Source organism: Geotrypetes seraphini, chromosome 13, assembly GCF_902459505.1.
Source record: "Geotrypetes seraphini chromosome 13, aGeoSer1.1, whole genome shotgun sequence".
In the NCBI taxonomy this organism is placed as follows: Eukaryota; Metazoa; Chordata; class Amphibia; order Gymnophiona; family Dermophiidae; genus Geotrypetes; species Geotrypetes seraphini.
The window spans coordinates 59278245-59294370 of NC_047096.1; the positions used below are offsets into that span (position 1 = coordinate 59278245).

The 16126-nt window shown below is 44.3% G+C and overlaps 2 protein-coding genes across 3 annotated transcripts in view; one reads left to right on the plus strand and one right to left on the minus strand.

The window, feature by feature from the left end:
• The window catches only part of RUNDC1 (RUN domain containing 1), a 29604-nt gene extending 25916 nt beyond the window's left edge, over positions 1-3688 (minus strand). Inside the window, exon 1 of the mRNA XM_033919208.1 lies at positions 3190-3688. Coding sequence (XP_033775099.1) covers positions 3190-3576 — 387 coding nt within the window. The 5' untranslated portion in view covers positions 3577-3688. The remainder of the gene's footprint in view (positions 1-3189) is intronic.
• A 7894-nt stretch (positions 3689-11582) lies between these two features.
• Positions 11583-16126, plus strand: part of LOC117347206 (alanyl-tRNA editing protein Aarsd1-B-like) — a 70760-nt gene continuing 66216 nt past the window's right edge. The window contains exon 1 of one of the 2 annotated variants that reach the window (XM_033917803.1): positions 11583-12059. In XM_033917803.1, the coding sequence (XP_033773694.1) occupies positions 12055-12059 (5 nt within the window). In that variant the 5' untranslated portion in view covers positions 11583-12054. The remainder of the gene's footprint in view (positions 12060-16126) is intronic. The other variant, XM_033917804.1, reaches the window with a different exon arrangement.

A 16126-nucleotide genomic window follows, 5' to 3' on the forward strand; every position in this document is an offset into this window, starting at 1 on the left:
CAGCATCTCTCTTTCTTCCCCAACTCCCAAATTGCTCCTGCTCCTAGAACTGCCATCTTTCAAAATACTGCATACCTGAATATAAACCGATCCAAATAAAAACGAAGTATATTTTTTTCCCTCCAAAAAAGGGGGAAAAAAGGTTGACTCGAATATAAACCAAGGTTAGAAATTTGGGTTATCTTGGTGAGCCAATTTATAAAGGCTGTACCTATCAACTATCTCATACGTCACTAAACATAAAACAAATATCTATGATGCATATATCACAACAACAAGGCCCCTACATAGGAAAACACAACTACAAGCAACCATAAACTTAAATAAATGCAGACAAAAATCAAACTTAAACCCCAAGATTGGTAAGAGATGCAGTTCAACACCAGAGAAAGAGAAACAGCACTCTACACTTTGGAATATATAAAGAAAGCAGTGCAAATATACCGTATTTTTCGCTCCATAAGACCCTAGATTTAGCGCAGGAAAACAAGAAAAAAACCATTCTGAACCAAATTCTCCCTGCCAGGCTCTGCACCCAACCCCACACTCCTTGCCAAGCTCTGCACCTTGTCCCCACTCCCTGCCAGGCTCTGTACTGTGTGCCCCCTCTGGTGGTCGAGTGCTAGGCTGGGATAGGGCAGGCCGAGACAGGCCACAGATGTCAAGGCAGGTGACTTTTTAAAATATGCAATGTCACCTCAGTAACAACTATAGAAAAATAAAATATAGCACAAAATATAGACAGCAGATATAAATTCTCAAAACTTACATTTTGATCACTAAATTGAAAATAAAATCATTTTTCCTACCTTTATTGTCTGGTAATTTCTTTCTTTCTTTCCTCAGGCCCAACAATTGTCCCTTCCTATGTCCCCCTCAATGCAGTTTAGTCTTTGTCCTCTTCCTCCCCCCGTTGTCTGGTGATATCTTTCTTTCCTTCTTCAGGCCGAACAATTGTCTCTTTCTCCCTCCCTCCTATTTTCCCCTCACTGCCTTCCAGCCTTTGTCCTCTTTCCCCCTACCCAACTCAGGCTGAACAATTGTCCCTTCCTATGTCCCCCCTCAATGCATTCCAGCCTTTGTCCTCTTCCTCCCCCCGTTGTCTGGTGATATCTTTCTTTCCTTCTTCAGGCCGAACAATTGACCCTTCCTCACTCCCTCCTATTTTCCCCTCACTGCCTTCCAGTCTCTATCCTCTTCCCCCCCCTCCAAGCCTGCCCGCCCACCCACTAGATATAATTACCTCCCATTGCTGCCGTTGTGAGGTCATGTCAAGGAAGAAGCAGCAGCAGCAGGGGGGGAGGAGGGGGGGGGGCGGGGTTACTTCTGGCTCAGCACCAGAACAGAAGAAACGTAGGAATTGCTGGGAAAGGCCAGGCAGGTGCAGCGATTTGGAAGTAGCCTCAGGTTTCAACTATTAAGACTGCTAAGCACAATAGTTAAAAGACCCTTATGTTGAAGGTAAGGATTATCAATCCAATCTGCACATGTGCAGAGGCCCTCCGGCTGCGACCCTCAACCTGTCACTTCGCTGATGGTGGATCTTGGAGCAGACGCCAGCGAGGAGGAAAGTTGTTAGCGCTGGCTGACTGCCTATATGACGTGCCTCTCACCGCAATAGGCATGTCCTGTAAGCAGTCAGCTGGCATCTCTCCTCCTTACTGGCATCTCATTGGAGTATACCTGGAATCTGCTGCGGCAAGTTTATGATTCACTGTGTTAGATCCTCTGAACAGAATCCAGAGGATCCAGCTCCTTGTTCTTCTCTACCAGCAATTTACCTAAGCATCTTCCACTTCCTGTGGCTTTTAAAGCGATCAGAAGCATGGAGAAAAAACAGAAGCCATGTCACTAGATCGTCCAGAAGTCATGTCACCAGATCTTCCAGCTCTAATGCTTTCCACTATAAAAACAAAACAAAAAAAACCCATAAACGGATCAGTAGGATACTTAGATAAACTGCTGGCAGATTTTTTTTTTTTTAAAGGGAGCTGGATCCTCCAGATGGGTCATTCCATGTCAATTCAACCAAAATTTGTAAACTCCCCCACCGCATCATTTCAGAAACTGATAATCTACCAGAATGGAAACAAATATTCCCCCTCCTTTACTAATGCGTAGTGCGGGTTTTAGCGCTGTCAGTGGCGGTAACTGCTCCGACACTCACGAACATCGGAGCAGTTACCGCCATTGCCAGCCCTAAAACCTGCACTATGCATTAGTAAAGGAGGGGGACTGTTAGGTGCCATTGAGTTGTGTTAGAGTCCTAGCAATTTAATGATCAAGTTTTCATGGCAGAATGCAGAAGTAGATTGCCGGGCCTTTCTTCTGTGCAGAATAAATTTGATGATATCACCGTTGGCGCGTCAAACGTGATCCTCCACCTCCAACACTGCCCATCTGCTGATGCTCAGAAAAGTGGCACATTATTAGTCCAACATCTTCGCTGAAAGGGGAACAACACAGTTTGCTGCCAACTGAAAGTTTGGGCACCTTTTTTAAGCCTTAATGACGTTTGGTTGAGATAACTATTTTTAAATTGAGGAGCCTGATTTGAAAAAAGATGCTTATATAGAAGGAAGATATTTTCTTCCTTTAATTTTCCTTTGAAAAGATTTCTGTAATAAGTCTTAGTAACGCTAATCATTAAGTGTACTACAGCTGTGAAATTCCCACCACTTATTCAGCCCATTATGAGCTGGGACACATGGTTTCTGAGATTAGTTGTCCTGTAACAAAATGCCACTTTCAGCAAAGCACTGTGCCAAAGACATTAAAGGAAAAGCTTTCAATTTAGTTGCAAGTCCATTTCATAGGTAACGAATAAGGACAATAGCCCCCTTCCTAATCCCACCCATATCTGATCTTGCAAACTGTTAACCTCTAATCTCTAAACTATGAATGTTCCAATCAATTTATGAAACTTTTCTAACTCATTGCAAATAGCACGGAACTTCCCGGTCCGGCAGTATATAAACTGTTGTTATTATTAATGTTGTTAATTTCAGATGTTCACTGTTATACTCTGTAACTCGCTGTCTGTACAGTTTCACCTCATTGTAAACCGCCTAGAAGTCGCAAGATTATTGGCGGTATATAAGAATAAAGTTATTATTATTATTATTATTATTTCAGAGGCCAATTTTCATGATGCGGGGGCAGGTGCAAGAAAACCCGTCACCTACTCACCGAGCTGTCAAGCAGGCTGGCGTCCTGCGCCCGGCAGCCCAGCACGTGCGGGCAGCCCCGGAAAGCGAAGTCCTCGAGCTCGCGCAGGAGCCGCTCCTTCTCCTCGCTCTGCCCCGCGCGCACCACCTGCCGCAGGCGGAACTGCACCTGCGCGAAGTGCGACGTGAGGGCCAGCAGGGACGAGTTCAGCTGCTCCTGCTCGTCCTCCAACCGCCGCAGGCGCTCGCGCACGGCGGCCGGCAGCGCGGGCCCCCGCCACAGCGGCTGCGCAGGCTCCTTTCCCTCCGTCTCGGCGGGGCTCGCCACCGCCCCCACCGGGGCCCACCGTTCCCCTGCCAGTCTCGCTTCGCCGTCCGACAAGGACGACTCCTCCTCCGTCGCCGACATGGCGACAGCGACCTTTAACTCTTTAACGTGCGATAGCAGAGCGACGGTTAAGAGAGGCACTTCAGCCCCGCTCGGCCGCCCGCCATCTTGGAAAGAGAGATCACGTGGCCCTTCCTCCGGCTCGCGCCTCCTTCTGACAGCTATGTTCTAGCGTCTCCCTGACGACCGCGCTTCGCCCGCCTCCCTCAAGGCTGTCATGCGCTAGCTGGCTGGAGGAGGCAGATCCCGGGTTTCCCCTTACATGTCAAGGCTGGGGGGGTTTGTTTTTTTTAGAAAGGATCCTGAAAGATTTGCATGATCTATTAGGAGTGGCCTAGTGGTTAGAGCTACAACCTAAGGTTGTAGGTTCAAATCCTGCACCTCTCCTTGTGATCCGGGGCGAATCACTCCATTGGCCCAAGTACAATATTAGATAGATTGTGAGCCCACCGGGACAGATAGAAAAAAAAAAAAATGCTTGAGTACCTGGTTGTAAACCGCTTAGATAACCTTGATAGGTGGTATATAAATACCTAAAATGCGTATACAGTAAAACCTTGCATTGCAAGTAACTTGGTTTGCAAGTGTTTTCAAGACAATCAAAACATTTTAAATTTTAACTTGATATACAAGCAATGTCTTGCAATACAAGTACATACAGAATACACAACACAACTGAGCTGATGGTTCTTCACTCTCTGACGCTGCAAGAGTGTATGTAGTAACTGTTCTAAACAAGCAAAATCTTGCAATACGAGTACATACATAAGAACATAAGAACATAAGAACTGCCATCTCCGGATCAGACCTTTGGTCCATCAAGTCCGGCGATCCGCGTCACATCATCACAACTTAGCCAATGGCTCTTCTCTCTCTGATGCTGTAGTGGCTATTCTAAATGAGTGAGGTCTTGCAATACAAGTACATATAGTATTTTGTATTAAAGATTTTTGGTTGTGGAACGAATCGTCTTGAGTTTCCATTATTTCCTATTGGGAAATTCGCTTTGATATACGAGTGTTTTGGATTTCAAGCATGTTTTCGGAACGAGTTATGCTTGCAAACCAAGGTTTTACTGTATATATTTTTTTTTCATCTTCTAGCTTTGGTGGTCATCCAGTGAGGAAGACATTTGTGATTAAAACCAGAAATATGCATGCCTGATCTGCTTGTCAAAAAGCCGAGTGCGGAGTTTGTTATTACTACTACTACTATTTATTGATGCTTATTATTCAACTGGGACCTTTAAAAGAGGTACTTATTTTGTACCTGACAAAATGCATCATGCCTCAGGTTGATTGGAATGACAAGTCTTCAGAGTTCTTTAGGAATTTAGCACCAAGGACAAGCAATCATAGGTTCACACATTCCCTTTTCCACTTCCATCCTTTTCCTCTTCTCTCAAGAACAGATTTAAGGATTTTGCTCCCACCGTTTCAGTAGTACTAAGAGCCTCTTTTACAAAGACATGGTAGTAATGATGCTGTGGTATTGACAGCATCGCTACCACGGCTTTGTAAAAGAGGCCCTAAGTTTGTACCTGGAGCAATGGAGGGTTAAGGGACTTGTCTAGCATCACAAAGAGCATTAGTGGGGTTGGAACCATGGATTCCTTGGTTTTTAATCTGCTGCTCTAACCATTAGGCTATTCTTCCACCAAGTGGTGTAGTGAGGGAAGTTGGTGCTCAGCATTGCCTCCCCTTGCACTCTTCCCTACTGCCCTCATATCTCTCTGCCCCCCCCCCCAACCCCGGATCCATTTTGGAGAAGCCAGCTCTACTTTTGTTGTTGTGCTAGAAGCATGGAGAAATTTGAACACGATATGGATCCCCTGAAGTAGCCTCTTTAGGTGTGGGATAAGAAGTTAGAAGTCCTACTTCTTCAGATGAGTGATATCTTTCTTCGTTATATTTGATACTGTTGTTCTACAGGCCACGTAGCTTAAACCGTTTTGTATGCTTATAGCTGAGCTGCTGCCATAGTTTAATTAGTTTGGGATTTTTTTCATCTTTTTTTGATGCACTTTAAGTCTATTGAATGTTGACACTTTGAAAACATTGAAAGACTGAAAAACTGAAAATTTATAATCCACATGAATGAAAGTTATTTATTTATACTTGTACGGAGTTTTTTCATAAACCAGTGATGATGCAGGCGGCTTAGGGCACTTGTGTAGTCCCGGCTGCCTGCAATTGAGGTTTATTTTTCTCCGGTTTTTTGTTCTATTATTTTACACAGGTATTGTGTTATGTCAACAGTTTTTGTGTCTTTGTGGTATGAATGAATCCCTGCTACTAAATATTATTTACAATACATCTTAAATCACACTTTTTTAGATTTTTATACAGACAGATTCTTTGTTCCAAAAAGACACATCCCCGAGCTCTGGTCATGTACTTCCCTATTCCCTATTGGTACAAAAAATGCATACCTATCTATTCCCCCCCCCCCCTCGGTCCACGCCTCCCTTACTCCCCCCTACTCCCGGGAGGGGGGCCAGACAGGAACAGGGGGCACTTCTTGAACTTTCTTTACCTTCCTCCATGTCTGGAATCCTTATCACCTTGCTGATGCTGACTTGTGGATTTTACAGCACTGTACATCATCCCCAGGATGGCATCCTTGTAAACAGTCTTATGCAGAAAGTTGAAACAAAGATGCAAGGGTGACATTCCAGCACCCTGGCCAGGCCTGGTTCCCATGGCTTACTTCAAAGACAGGCGGCAAATAAATGTCCAGCCTGTATTTTAAAAGTCCTTTCTTTTCTTTACATGGGTTGACCGGTCCCCCTCTTCTCCTCCTTCGTCCTTCGGAGGGTTGTTGTTTGTTATGGGTTTATGGGTTTTCATATGTCAAATGCTCATGCATGTGTCGTACAGCACTGATAATGGCCCAGTACAAATAAACAATGGCCACAGAGCCTTGAAGAAGTATATTCTCAGCAGGGACAAGATGTAAGAACTTTGTGCAAAGGCCAGCAGAGTATCAAACGGATACATGTGTTCACAGATAACAAGGTACAGGCTGTTTCAACTGGTTAGCTTGTATAGGAAGGCTTTTCAGGCTGCTGGAAAATGTGTTAAAGTTTCTATAGTGTCCAGCATACACAAGTTAGTCCAGTGTATCCAGGTTATTCATCTCAATCTGATCCCTTATTGCTATCAAATAAATCTAAATTAAAATCCATGTACCCACCCTAGTATATGTGAAGTCTGCAGGTATTTTTGTATCCATGATCCCTCCTCACCTGCAGTGATGTAGTAAGAGTGGGCGGTCGACCCCGGGTGCGGTCTTCCTCTCCGCCCCCCTGCCCACTCCTCTCCTTGCCTTTCCCTGTACCTTTTTTTGCTTTCCCGGCGCGAGGTTGCTGTCTGTGTTGACATCACTTCTGGGACCTGTGCCTAAAAAGTGATGAGAAAGGGTGAGACAACAATGTGGGTATGCTGCTCATGCCAGGGAAATTAAAAAGGTATGGGGAAAGGTGAGGAAAGCTCCCCACAGAATTAAAAAAAAAAATTTCCCCCATCCTATAAACAAGGTAGAAGAGAGGTTGGGACTCCACAATGGTGATCATCTGGAATGGCAATTCAGTAACATGACTTTGGTGAAACAGCATAAAATCTGTTTTCTCCTTAAGATCTTGCTAAGTATTTGTGACCTGAGTAGACACTGCTGGAATGGTAAGTATGAAAGCATTGAAATTACCTGTTTTGTCTGATTTTCTCTATCACAAGTTTCAAGTTCAAAAGTGGAGGAACAGAGCCACAATGCCATTTAACTTTTAGAACAGGAAATTGGCCTTGATGGACCTTCGGTCCGTTCTAGTATGGCAAGTCATATGTTTGTAGGCAAGTCATATGTTTGTGATCTATGGAGGATTTCAGGTTGGATAGTCAGAGGAAAGCCCTCTCCAGGGCCATAAGTCTGACATCACATCTGTCTCATTCTGTCTTCAGGAGAATATCAAGACTTCAGTACAAACCCTAAAATATCTAGAGATGGAACCCAGATTGGGGGCTGAAGAAGGCTGGCAGAGAAAGCATTCATCTGTAACATGGGCACAGCTCCTGGAAAGCTTCCACTGCCCAGCCTCACTGATATGGTAAATCATTGTTGGTTCTTTGTGCTCCAGACATTTGTTCTTTCATGATTCTGCTGAAAGGAACTCTGTGTTTCACAGCAAGAGAGCTGTTTCTACCAGTGCTCAGATTACAGGGAAATAAAGCTAATTTCTAAATTTCAAACCTGGCAATTTCCTCTGTTGACTGAAAGGACCGTGAACTTTGAAAGCAGCCTTAGATGAAAGATTGGGGTTTGTTTTTAAATTATCCAAACACTTTAACTTTCAGCATGTTGTCTTTGATTTAACATCAGTTTTGGGATGAACATTTTAAAAAATTACATGTCAAGGAGCAGGAATGTTTTATATTAGGTTACTGCACTTGTTCCTAAATCCATTCCTGAAGAAACCTCTCGTCTTCTCCATTTCAAAAGATCTGGATTGAAAGCAATTCAGAATATGTGATCCGCTAAGCAATAAAGGTTCCAAAAATAGAGTTACAAATCACAGAATAAAGTTGGATTTCCTGGCGGTCTAGTCGTCCAAGTAGACGATTTAAAAAAAATTATTTTTGGACATCTAGCAGTTCACATTTCAAAAATGGACGTTTCTGAGCCTCTGGATTTGGATGTCTTGCAGGAGACCAAAGGCTTTAAAAATCTGGAGAGGAAACCTTAATTTTTGACAGTCTTGAGGGCCATTTTCAAAAGTAAGTAAGATTTTGGCATTTCCTGCAAGATGTCCAGATCCAGGGAAAGTTTAGTAAGATCTTAAGATAGTCACAAGAGAGAAAAGAGAAGGGCCTTTGACTACTGCTAAGCCTATTTCCTTATTTGAGTTGCTCCTCACTTTTTTTTACTCTCCCTCTTTGTAATTGTGGTCTACGAAAAAACTAAGTTTTTATAATTAATCAAATTTTTCCTAGATTTACTACACATTAGTAGGGGTCTGAGTTGGACAGTAGAAATTAGAGGAGTGGGGTCAGAGTTGAAGGTTTGGTGTACTGACTCCACAGCCCTTGACCCAAGGGATGGTCACCTTAAGCCATGTTTGTATACGCTGCTGAATCACTGTCCAAAAAGCTTTAACTTTTTGACAAGACCACAAACTACGGCCCATTGTTTTCCCCGACGTCAACATAGCAGTGACGTAGCTGGGAACCTACAATTTAAGCAAGCACATACTCTTATGGAGATTGGAGTAAACTGCAGTGTTTCTCAGCTCAACTCAACTCGGCCTTGGAGTACCCCCTTGCCAGTCAGGTTTTCAGGCTATCCATAATGAATTTGCATAAACTTGATTTGCATCCACTGCCTCCATTCTATGCAAATTTCTTTCATGCATTTTCATTGTGGATATCCTGAAAACCTGACAGGCAAGGGGGTACTCCAGGACCGAGTTGAGAAACAGTGCTGTAAAGAACCTGTGTCTCTTGTTCTGGCAAGGTACAGAAATCAGGGGAGAGACAACAGAAAGAAGCAATGGTGCTGTTCTCAGCAGCCAAAGATCAAGACCCTCTTTTATCAAACTGCGATAGCAGTTTTTAGGATGGAGAGCCACGCTGAATGGCCTGCGCTGCTCCCAACGCTCATAGGAACTCAATGAGCTTTGGGAGCAACATGGCTCCCCACACTAAAAACTGCTATTGCAGTTTGATAGGAGAGGGCCTAAGTGTTGCTGCCGCCTTCGGAATCACGTCCTTATGCAGGGCTTCAAGGCACTGCTGCTGCTCTGACAGATAACTTTTATGGTTGAGCAAACACAAGAACGGATTAGGCATTGCTCAGATCTATGGAGGGACAAAGAGTGGCAGATGTGCTATTGTCCTCTCTCCTGGCAACCCACGCAATACGACGTCAGCTGCAAAAATCCTTTTGAATAAAATATATGTGATCTCACTGTCTGTAGTATCTATGATTTTTAAGAGATCGACATTGATCATGTTGCCAATTAATTTTGCAGGTCATTATTGCAAGAAATAGTTTATACTTTATTAACTGACCAAACAGGATAAAGTGGTGTACAGACTAAAATAAAAACTTGAAAGGAACTCTATTGTTAGGTAGGAAAGCTGGAAAACCCGCATATCACACAGCAGACAACAAAACTTGAACTACTGAGCACATTTCCAGAGTAACATTCCAAAATAAACACAGTAACAGTCACAGTTCAAGGAAGACTTTCCTCCTATGCTGCACACAGTCCCTCGAGGCCTTTTGAAACAAAAAAGTTTGAACTAAAGATTTATTTTAAAAAATGATAGTTCAGTTTAAATATACAAAGGGAGACTATTCTAAGTAGCAGGTGCTAACAATTAAACGGCGCTATGGGGCTTGTAATAAAAAAACAAACAAATCCAGCGACATCCAGAAAATTGCCTAAGTCAGTACTTGGACATCCTAGTTGCCGGGACGTCAAAGTGCATATAATTGAAACCATTTTCCTGGGCGTTTAGCGGGATGTTTTAGTTCCAGGGAGCATGTTAGAAGGTGTTATGGGCGGCTTTGGGTGTGCTTAACATAGATGTCCAACACATATAATTTAACCTTTCCCAAGATGTCCTAGGACCTAGACGAAACTTAAAGGTTCGGAGCTAGACCTGTTTTTGAAGCATCTAAGTGCCACAAAGGTACCCAAACTGATCAGTTGACCCCCAGCACTCCCCCACTACTCACTAACCCCCTCCCACCCCCCCCCCACCCCCAAAATCTGAAAGAAATGGTTCATAGCTGTCTCTAGAACATCAGCACTTAGTATGGGAAAGCCTAGTAGAGCATCACATCTGGTGGATGGGCTGGTGAACCATAGAGAGGAGGACCCAGGCCCATAAGGCACTCTAACCACTATGTTTATGGTGGAAAGTGTGGAGGCCACCAAAACTACTCTACTGTCATTTAGGTGCCACTTGCAACCATGAGGTCTATTGGAGTGGTAGACAGGTGGGTCTAGTAGGGTTTGGAGGAGCTTTGGAGTGCTCATCATAAATTATAAGGGGTATATAGTAAGATTACAGGGCGGGGATGGGCGGTACTGGGGATGGGTATAAAGGGTCTGGATTTTCCGATTGGAAAATTTGGCAACCCTAGGCCTACCTGCACATTATCATCTTTCCTGTTCCCACCTAGGTAGGACGCTATAGAACCAAGGCTTCTGGGGCAGGCCAATGACAGCAGGATCATGTTGCCAACACTGCTGGCTGCCCTATTGAAAGTGCAGCGGCAGAAGAGATACTGGGGACAGGTGAGATTCGGAGAGCCATACCCAAGTCCAAGGTGGGGGACTGGAGAGAGTGATTCCAAAACCTGGACAAACTCCCTCCAGTCCAGGAAACCGATTAGACACCCGGACATCTAAAAAGAGTACATGTCCAGGTAAATCCGGACGTCTGGTAACCGGGCTAGGGTTACCGTATGGCTCCAGAAAAAGGAGGATGGATTGAGACATCTGGGTTTTACTTCCATTGCTTTCAGTAGAAGTAAAACCTGGATGTCTCAATCCGTCCTCCTTTTTCTGGAGCCATATGGTAATCCTAGGGCCTAGGTAACCCTATCAAACATTTTGCACACTAGCCTCATCATTCTTCCAATCACTTTTCTTTTTAGCCCTACCAGCTGGCCGGCTGGTCTGAACCATGGCTGCCCACTGTTCTTCCTCCTCGGTGCCAGCATCATCTGCATGTTTACAAGGCCATTCTTTCCTGATGCTGATAAGAAAGAGTCAGGAGAGGGAGAAAAAGTTCTCTAATGCCATCTTACCGATTGCTAGATATTTGGATAGCATTCTGTGTTAATTGCAATGTTTCTAATGAATGCTTAAGTAAAATGTATATTGTTCTTATAAATAAAGTTTATTTGTAAAAGCAATAAAAGCTTTAAAGAAGGCAGTTCAGAAAACATGGACAGGATTACTCGTGACCTGGAGTTAGCTGCTTTGACAGTGTTTGGCGAGCTTGGTCCCTCTCTCTGTTAGACCAGTTACAGTCAAGTAAATAAATCCCTGCAAGACTCAGTGAAGAGATAAGGCTCACTTAAGCCCGGTAGATTAAATCGTTTCCAGTTACATCCCTTGGAAGCCCTCAAAGTGCTGGGAGAAGGCTTCTGGAAGGATCTAAAAAGCACTCTTTTGGGGGGTCTCCTGCATGGAAGGGGGTGGGGATGAGAGGTTATATATGGGAAGTGACAGCTGAAGAGTCTAATTATAGTGAGCTGGGATCATCGGAGAGAGAGAGAAATACAGGTCGCTGCCATTACCACAAGCCCAAAAGAATAGTGTCTGAGTTGTACACTGTTCAGGAACAAACCAGGGACTCCATTCAAGCACTCATTTTGTGCTGCTGTATATCCCACTGGAGAGACTCTGCAATGTCTTTATAGCCAACATCCTGCGTACAAAGAGAACAGCTTCAATCCTCCGCAGTTTAAGAAAGCAGCAGGGGAGCCATGAGGTAGGTGTACTGAATGCAGAGACCCTCTGAGCAGAAGTTTCAGCTGCTTTATTCTTCCTCTAATGGGGAACAGGGTTTCTAACTGGCTTCAGATTCACCCAACAGGTTTGATCCATGCCAGGTTTTACACAATTGCATGGAGGAACTTGTAGTCTTGCTTTTCTTAGGGAAACCAGTTTGGAAATCAGAACTACAAGTCCCTGCATGCAATGGAGTAAAACCTGGACTGGATTAACTTTGGTGGGCAAACCTGGAGCCAGCTGACAACCCTAATAGAACAGTGTGAGGCTCTGAACTGAAAAAAATACCACACTAAAATGTTTTTTGTTGTATCTTCCACAGAACTTGGCCAATTCTTTTTTTTTAATATTTAAGTATTTATTGAAAATAAACTTTTATGGTTAACAATGCACAGGAGCAATACAATATACTCAGCAGTATATATATACATCAAGGAGTATCATGTACTAACAGCAGGAAAATAACGTGAATTGAAAATAAAATATAATCATGTCAAATAAACAAACGCCCACCTCCCCCATATCCCCGCTAAATACCAATTTCCCCATTATCCACAATCCCCATCCCTCCCCCCCCACCCCATTCTTCCGGCAGACGACAAGGCAAAGGTCCCTTACAGAGCATCCAGTATTTCTTCCAACTTCCTCCAGGTATGAAAATAGACGATATAGTTATGTCTTCTCTTTGCTATGGCTACCTCCATCTTTCCCATAGAAAGCAAACGAGACACCCATACATCTCGAGAGGGAGCTTCCACACTTTTCCAATGATTGGCAATTAGACATTTCGCAGCCGCTAAGCCCCATCTAAGAAATTTAGTCTGCCAAGAGCAATCCCTGGAGTTATATAAGCCCAAGAGACAGCTCCTAGAAGAAAGATCAACACATTCCCCCAGACATTCAGACAGGATATCAGTCACCACCTTCCAGAAGGGCTGAATAAGTGTACAATCCCACCAGATATGCATAAAAGATCCCCCCTGCCTTCCACATCTCCAACAGAGGTCAGGCACTCCAGGGTAGATTCTATGCAGGCGTTCTGGCGTATAGTACCATCTCGTCAGCACCTTGTATGCATTTTCCTGAACCAAGGCACAGGTAGAAGCCTTATATGCCTCCCGACAAATCGTTTCCCAATCTTTATCAGACAACTGAATGCCCAGATCTCTCTCCCATGCCAATCTAAAGGGATAAGTAGCTGGTACATAACCCCTCCTGAATTGATAGATCACTGACAGTGGCTTAGGTGCTTTCTGCAGCAACAACCAGAGATTTTCCAAAGGTTCCTTATCAACCTTTAGCCCAGAACCCCAACCCTGAGCTATAATAAAATGCCGAATTTGCAAATAGGCAAAACAGTCCCCGTCTGGTAAGTCATAGTTTTGTTGAATTATATGAAATGGGATTGGTCCATCCTTTCCAATTAAATCACGAAACACTCTTAACCCCTTTTGATACCATCTGTGAAAGACCCTGTTATCTCTGCCCGCTGGAAATAAAGGTTCGTGTTGTATCCCCGCCAATGTTGAAACCAAAGCCCCGTCACCCATCTGTTTACGCGTTTGACTCCATAATCGTGCCAAATGTTGCAAAAAGGGATTAGACATGCTCTGAACCCACATGCGTTGCGCATCCGATGCCCACATCTTGAATTTCAGAGGTACTATATCACTACAATTCTGTTCTATTTGTACCCCACTTTTATAGTCCCCAACTTCCCATTCTAGCACCAGTTTCAACTGCGCCGCTTGATAATACCACGACAAATTAGGCAACCCCCTGCCCCCCTCCTCCCTAGGGGCCCACATCAAGGATTTGGATAGTCTAGGCGATCTACGATGCCAAATAAAGCTTCGAATGTCCCTATCCAGTCTCCTCAAATCTCCTAATGGAACTGGGATAGGCAAAGTCTGAAAAAGGAACAACAGTCTGGGGAGTACATTCATTTTTATGATCGCAATCCGACCCCACCAGGATAACCACAGCCCATGCCAACGTTGCAGGTCCGCTCTGATCTGCCTATAGATAGGCATATAATTCTTGTCGTAAATTCTCTGGAGGTTTGAAGGAATATAAATTCCCAGGTATCTAATCCCCTGCTCCACCCATCGGAAGGGAAAAATATCCCTCAACCTATCCATCTCATGTCTTGTTAGCGTCAGGTTCAAAATCTCCGTTTTTGTTAGATTTATTTTAAACCCAGAGACCTCCCCATATGTGTCAAATAGCTGTAGTATATAAGGTATAGAGTGCTCAGGTTGTCCCACGTATAGGAGGATGTCATCTGCAAACATCGCTATTCGATGTTCTCTCTCCCCACTCACTACCCCTACCAATGATGCATGCTGTCTAACAGCTATTGCAAGCGGCTCTAGGGACACCGCAAACAATAAGGGAGAAAGGGGGCATCCCTGCCGAGTTCCCCTGTATATGTGGAAGAAGTCAGTGTATGATTGATTAATCCGTATACATGCTCTCGGTTCTACATATAGAGCCCGAACCCACTCTCCAAACCTTCCCCCCAGACCCATCCTATCCATCACTTCCCATAGAAATCCCCAAAGAACCCGATCAAATGCTTTCTCAGCATCAATCGATATCAAAACCGCCTTATCTCGGCTCTCCCCCACTTTCCATAGCAAGTTCAGAGTTCTCCTGATGTTATCACTCACCTGTCTCCTCTGAATAAACCCCGCTTGATCCTGATGGATCAAGGTAGGTAATACCTTTCCCAAGCGCTTAGCTAAAACCTTGGCCAGTATTTTGGCATCTATATTTAACAAAGATATGGGTCGGTAAGAACCACAGAGTAAAGGATCTCTTCCCGGTTTAGGCAAAATCACCACTCCTGCTTCCCCCATCGTAGGCGGGAGCCTACCTCCCCCAGATATTCCATTAGCTACTCTAACTAGAAGGGGCCCCAAGTGCTCCGAAAATTGTTTATAGAATCGGCTAGTGTACCCATCCAATCCTGGCGATTTACCGTGCTTCAACTCCCCAATCACCCCTAGAATCTCTGACAGCTGTACCGGCTCTCTTAAGTATTCCTGATCTGAATCTGGTAACACCGGTATCTGCAACGAATCCAAAAATCTAGTCTGCGCTCCCTCCTCCATGGGCCCCGGGCGCCCATATAGTTCCGAGTAAAAACATTTGAACTCCTGTTGAATAGTGGAATCCCTGACTTGTATTTCCCCCCCTACTTCCCTTGTGATTCTTGTAATAGTATTCCTGGCTTGTTTAATCTGGATATATCTCGCGACTTGTGCACTAGCTTTATTACTATGTTCATAGATATTAATTCGGAAGCGCTCTCGCTTTCGTTCCATTTCTTCTACTTGAAGTTGATATAATTCATCCCTAACTCTTTGTAAGGATAGCAGTGATCGGGCATCCCTCCTATTCTGATGTTGCATTTCCAGTTGAGTCAACCGGGTTCGTAATTGAAGAAAAGTTCGGGCTCTATGTTTTTTAAATCTAGCCCCCCATTTGATAAATTCGCCCCTAATAACCGCTTTAAGAGCGTCCCACAAGATAGCATCAGATACTTCCCCATTATCATTCAAAGTTAAATAGTCCCCAATAAGACGGTCTACCGCATCAACCACCTGAGGGGAACTCAGCAGGGATTCATTGAGTCGCCAATATGTACTACCCCCCGGGTCTAACATTTCCGTGCAAGATATCCATACCGGCGCATGATCTGACACATGCATCGGTTCTATCTCTGCTGCACGCAGCCCCCCTGCTAAATTCCTGTGAATCCATATCCCATCCAATCTCGTGTAAGTATTTTGTGCATGTGAATAGAAAGTGTAAGCCTTTTGTGTACCATGTAATAGCCGCCACCCATCTACTAGCCCAAGGGAACCCATTAAAGCCCTGAGCTCTGCAGCTGGTTTCCGCAGAGACCTGCGTCCCCCTCCTGAATGGTCCAGTGCAGGTTCAGGAGGGACATTAAAGTCTCCCCCCACATAAATCGCACCTTGCGCAAAAGTACTCAATGCTCTCCTCAATTTCCTATAATAAGCTTCCTGACCTACATTA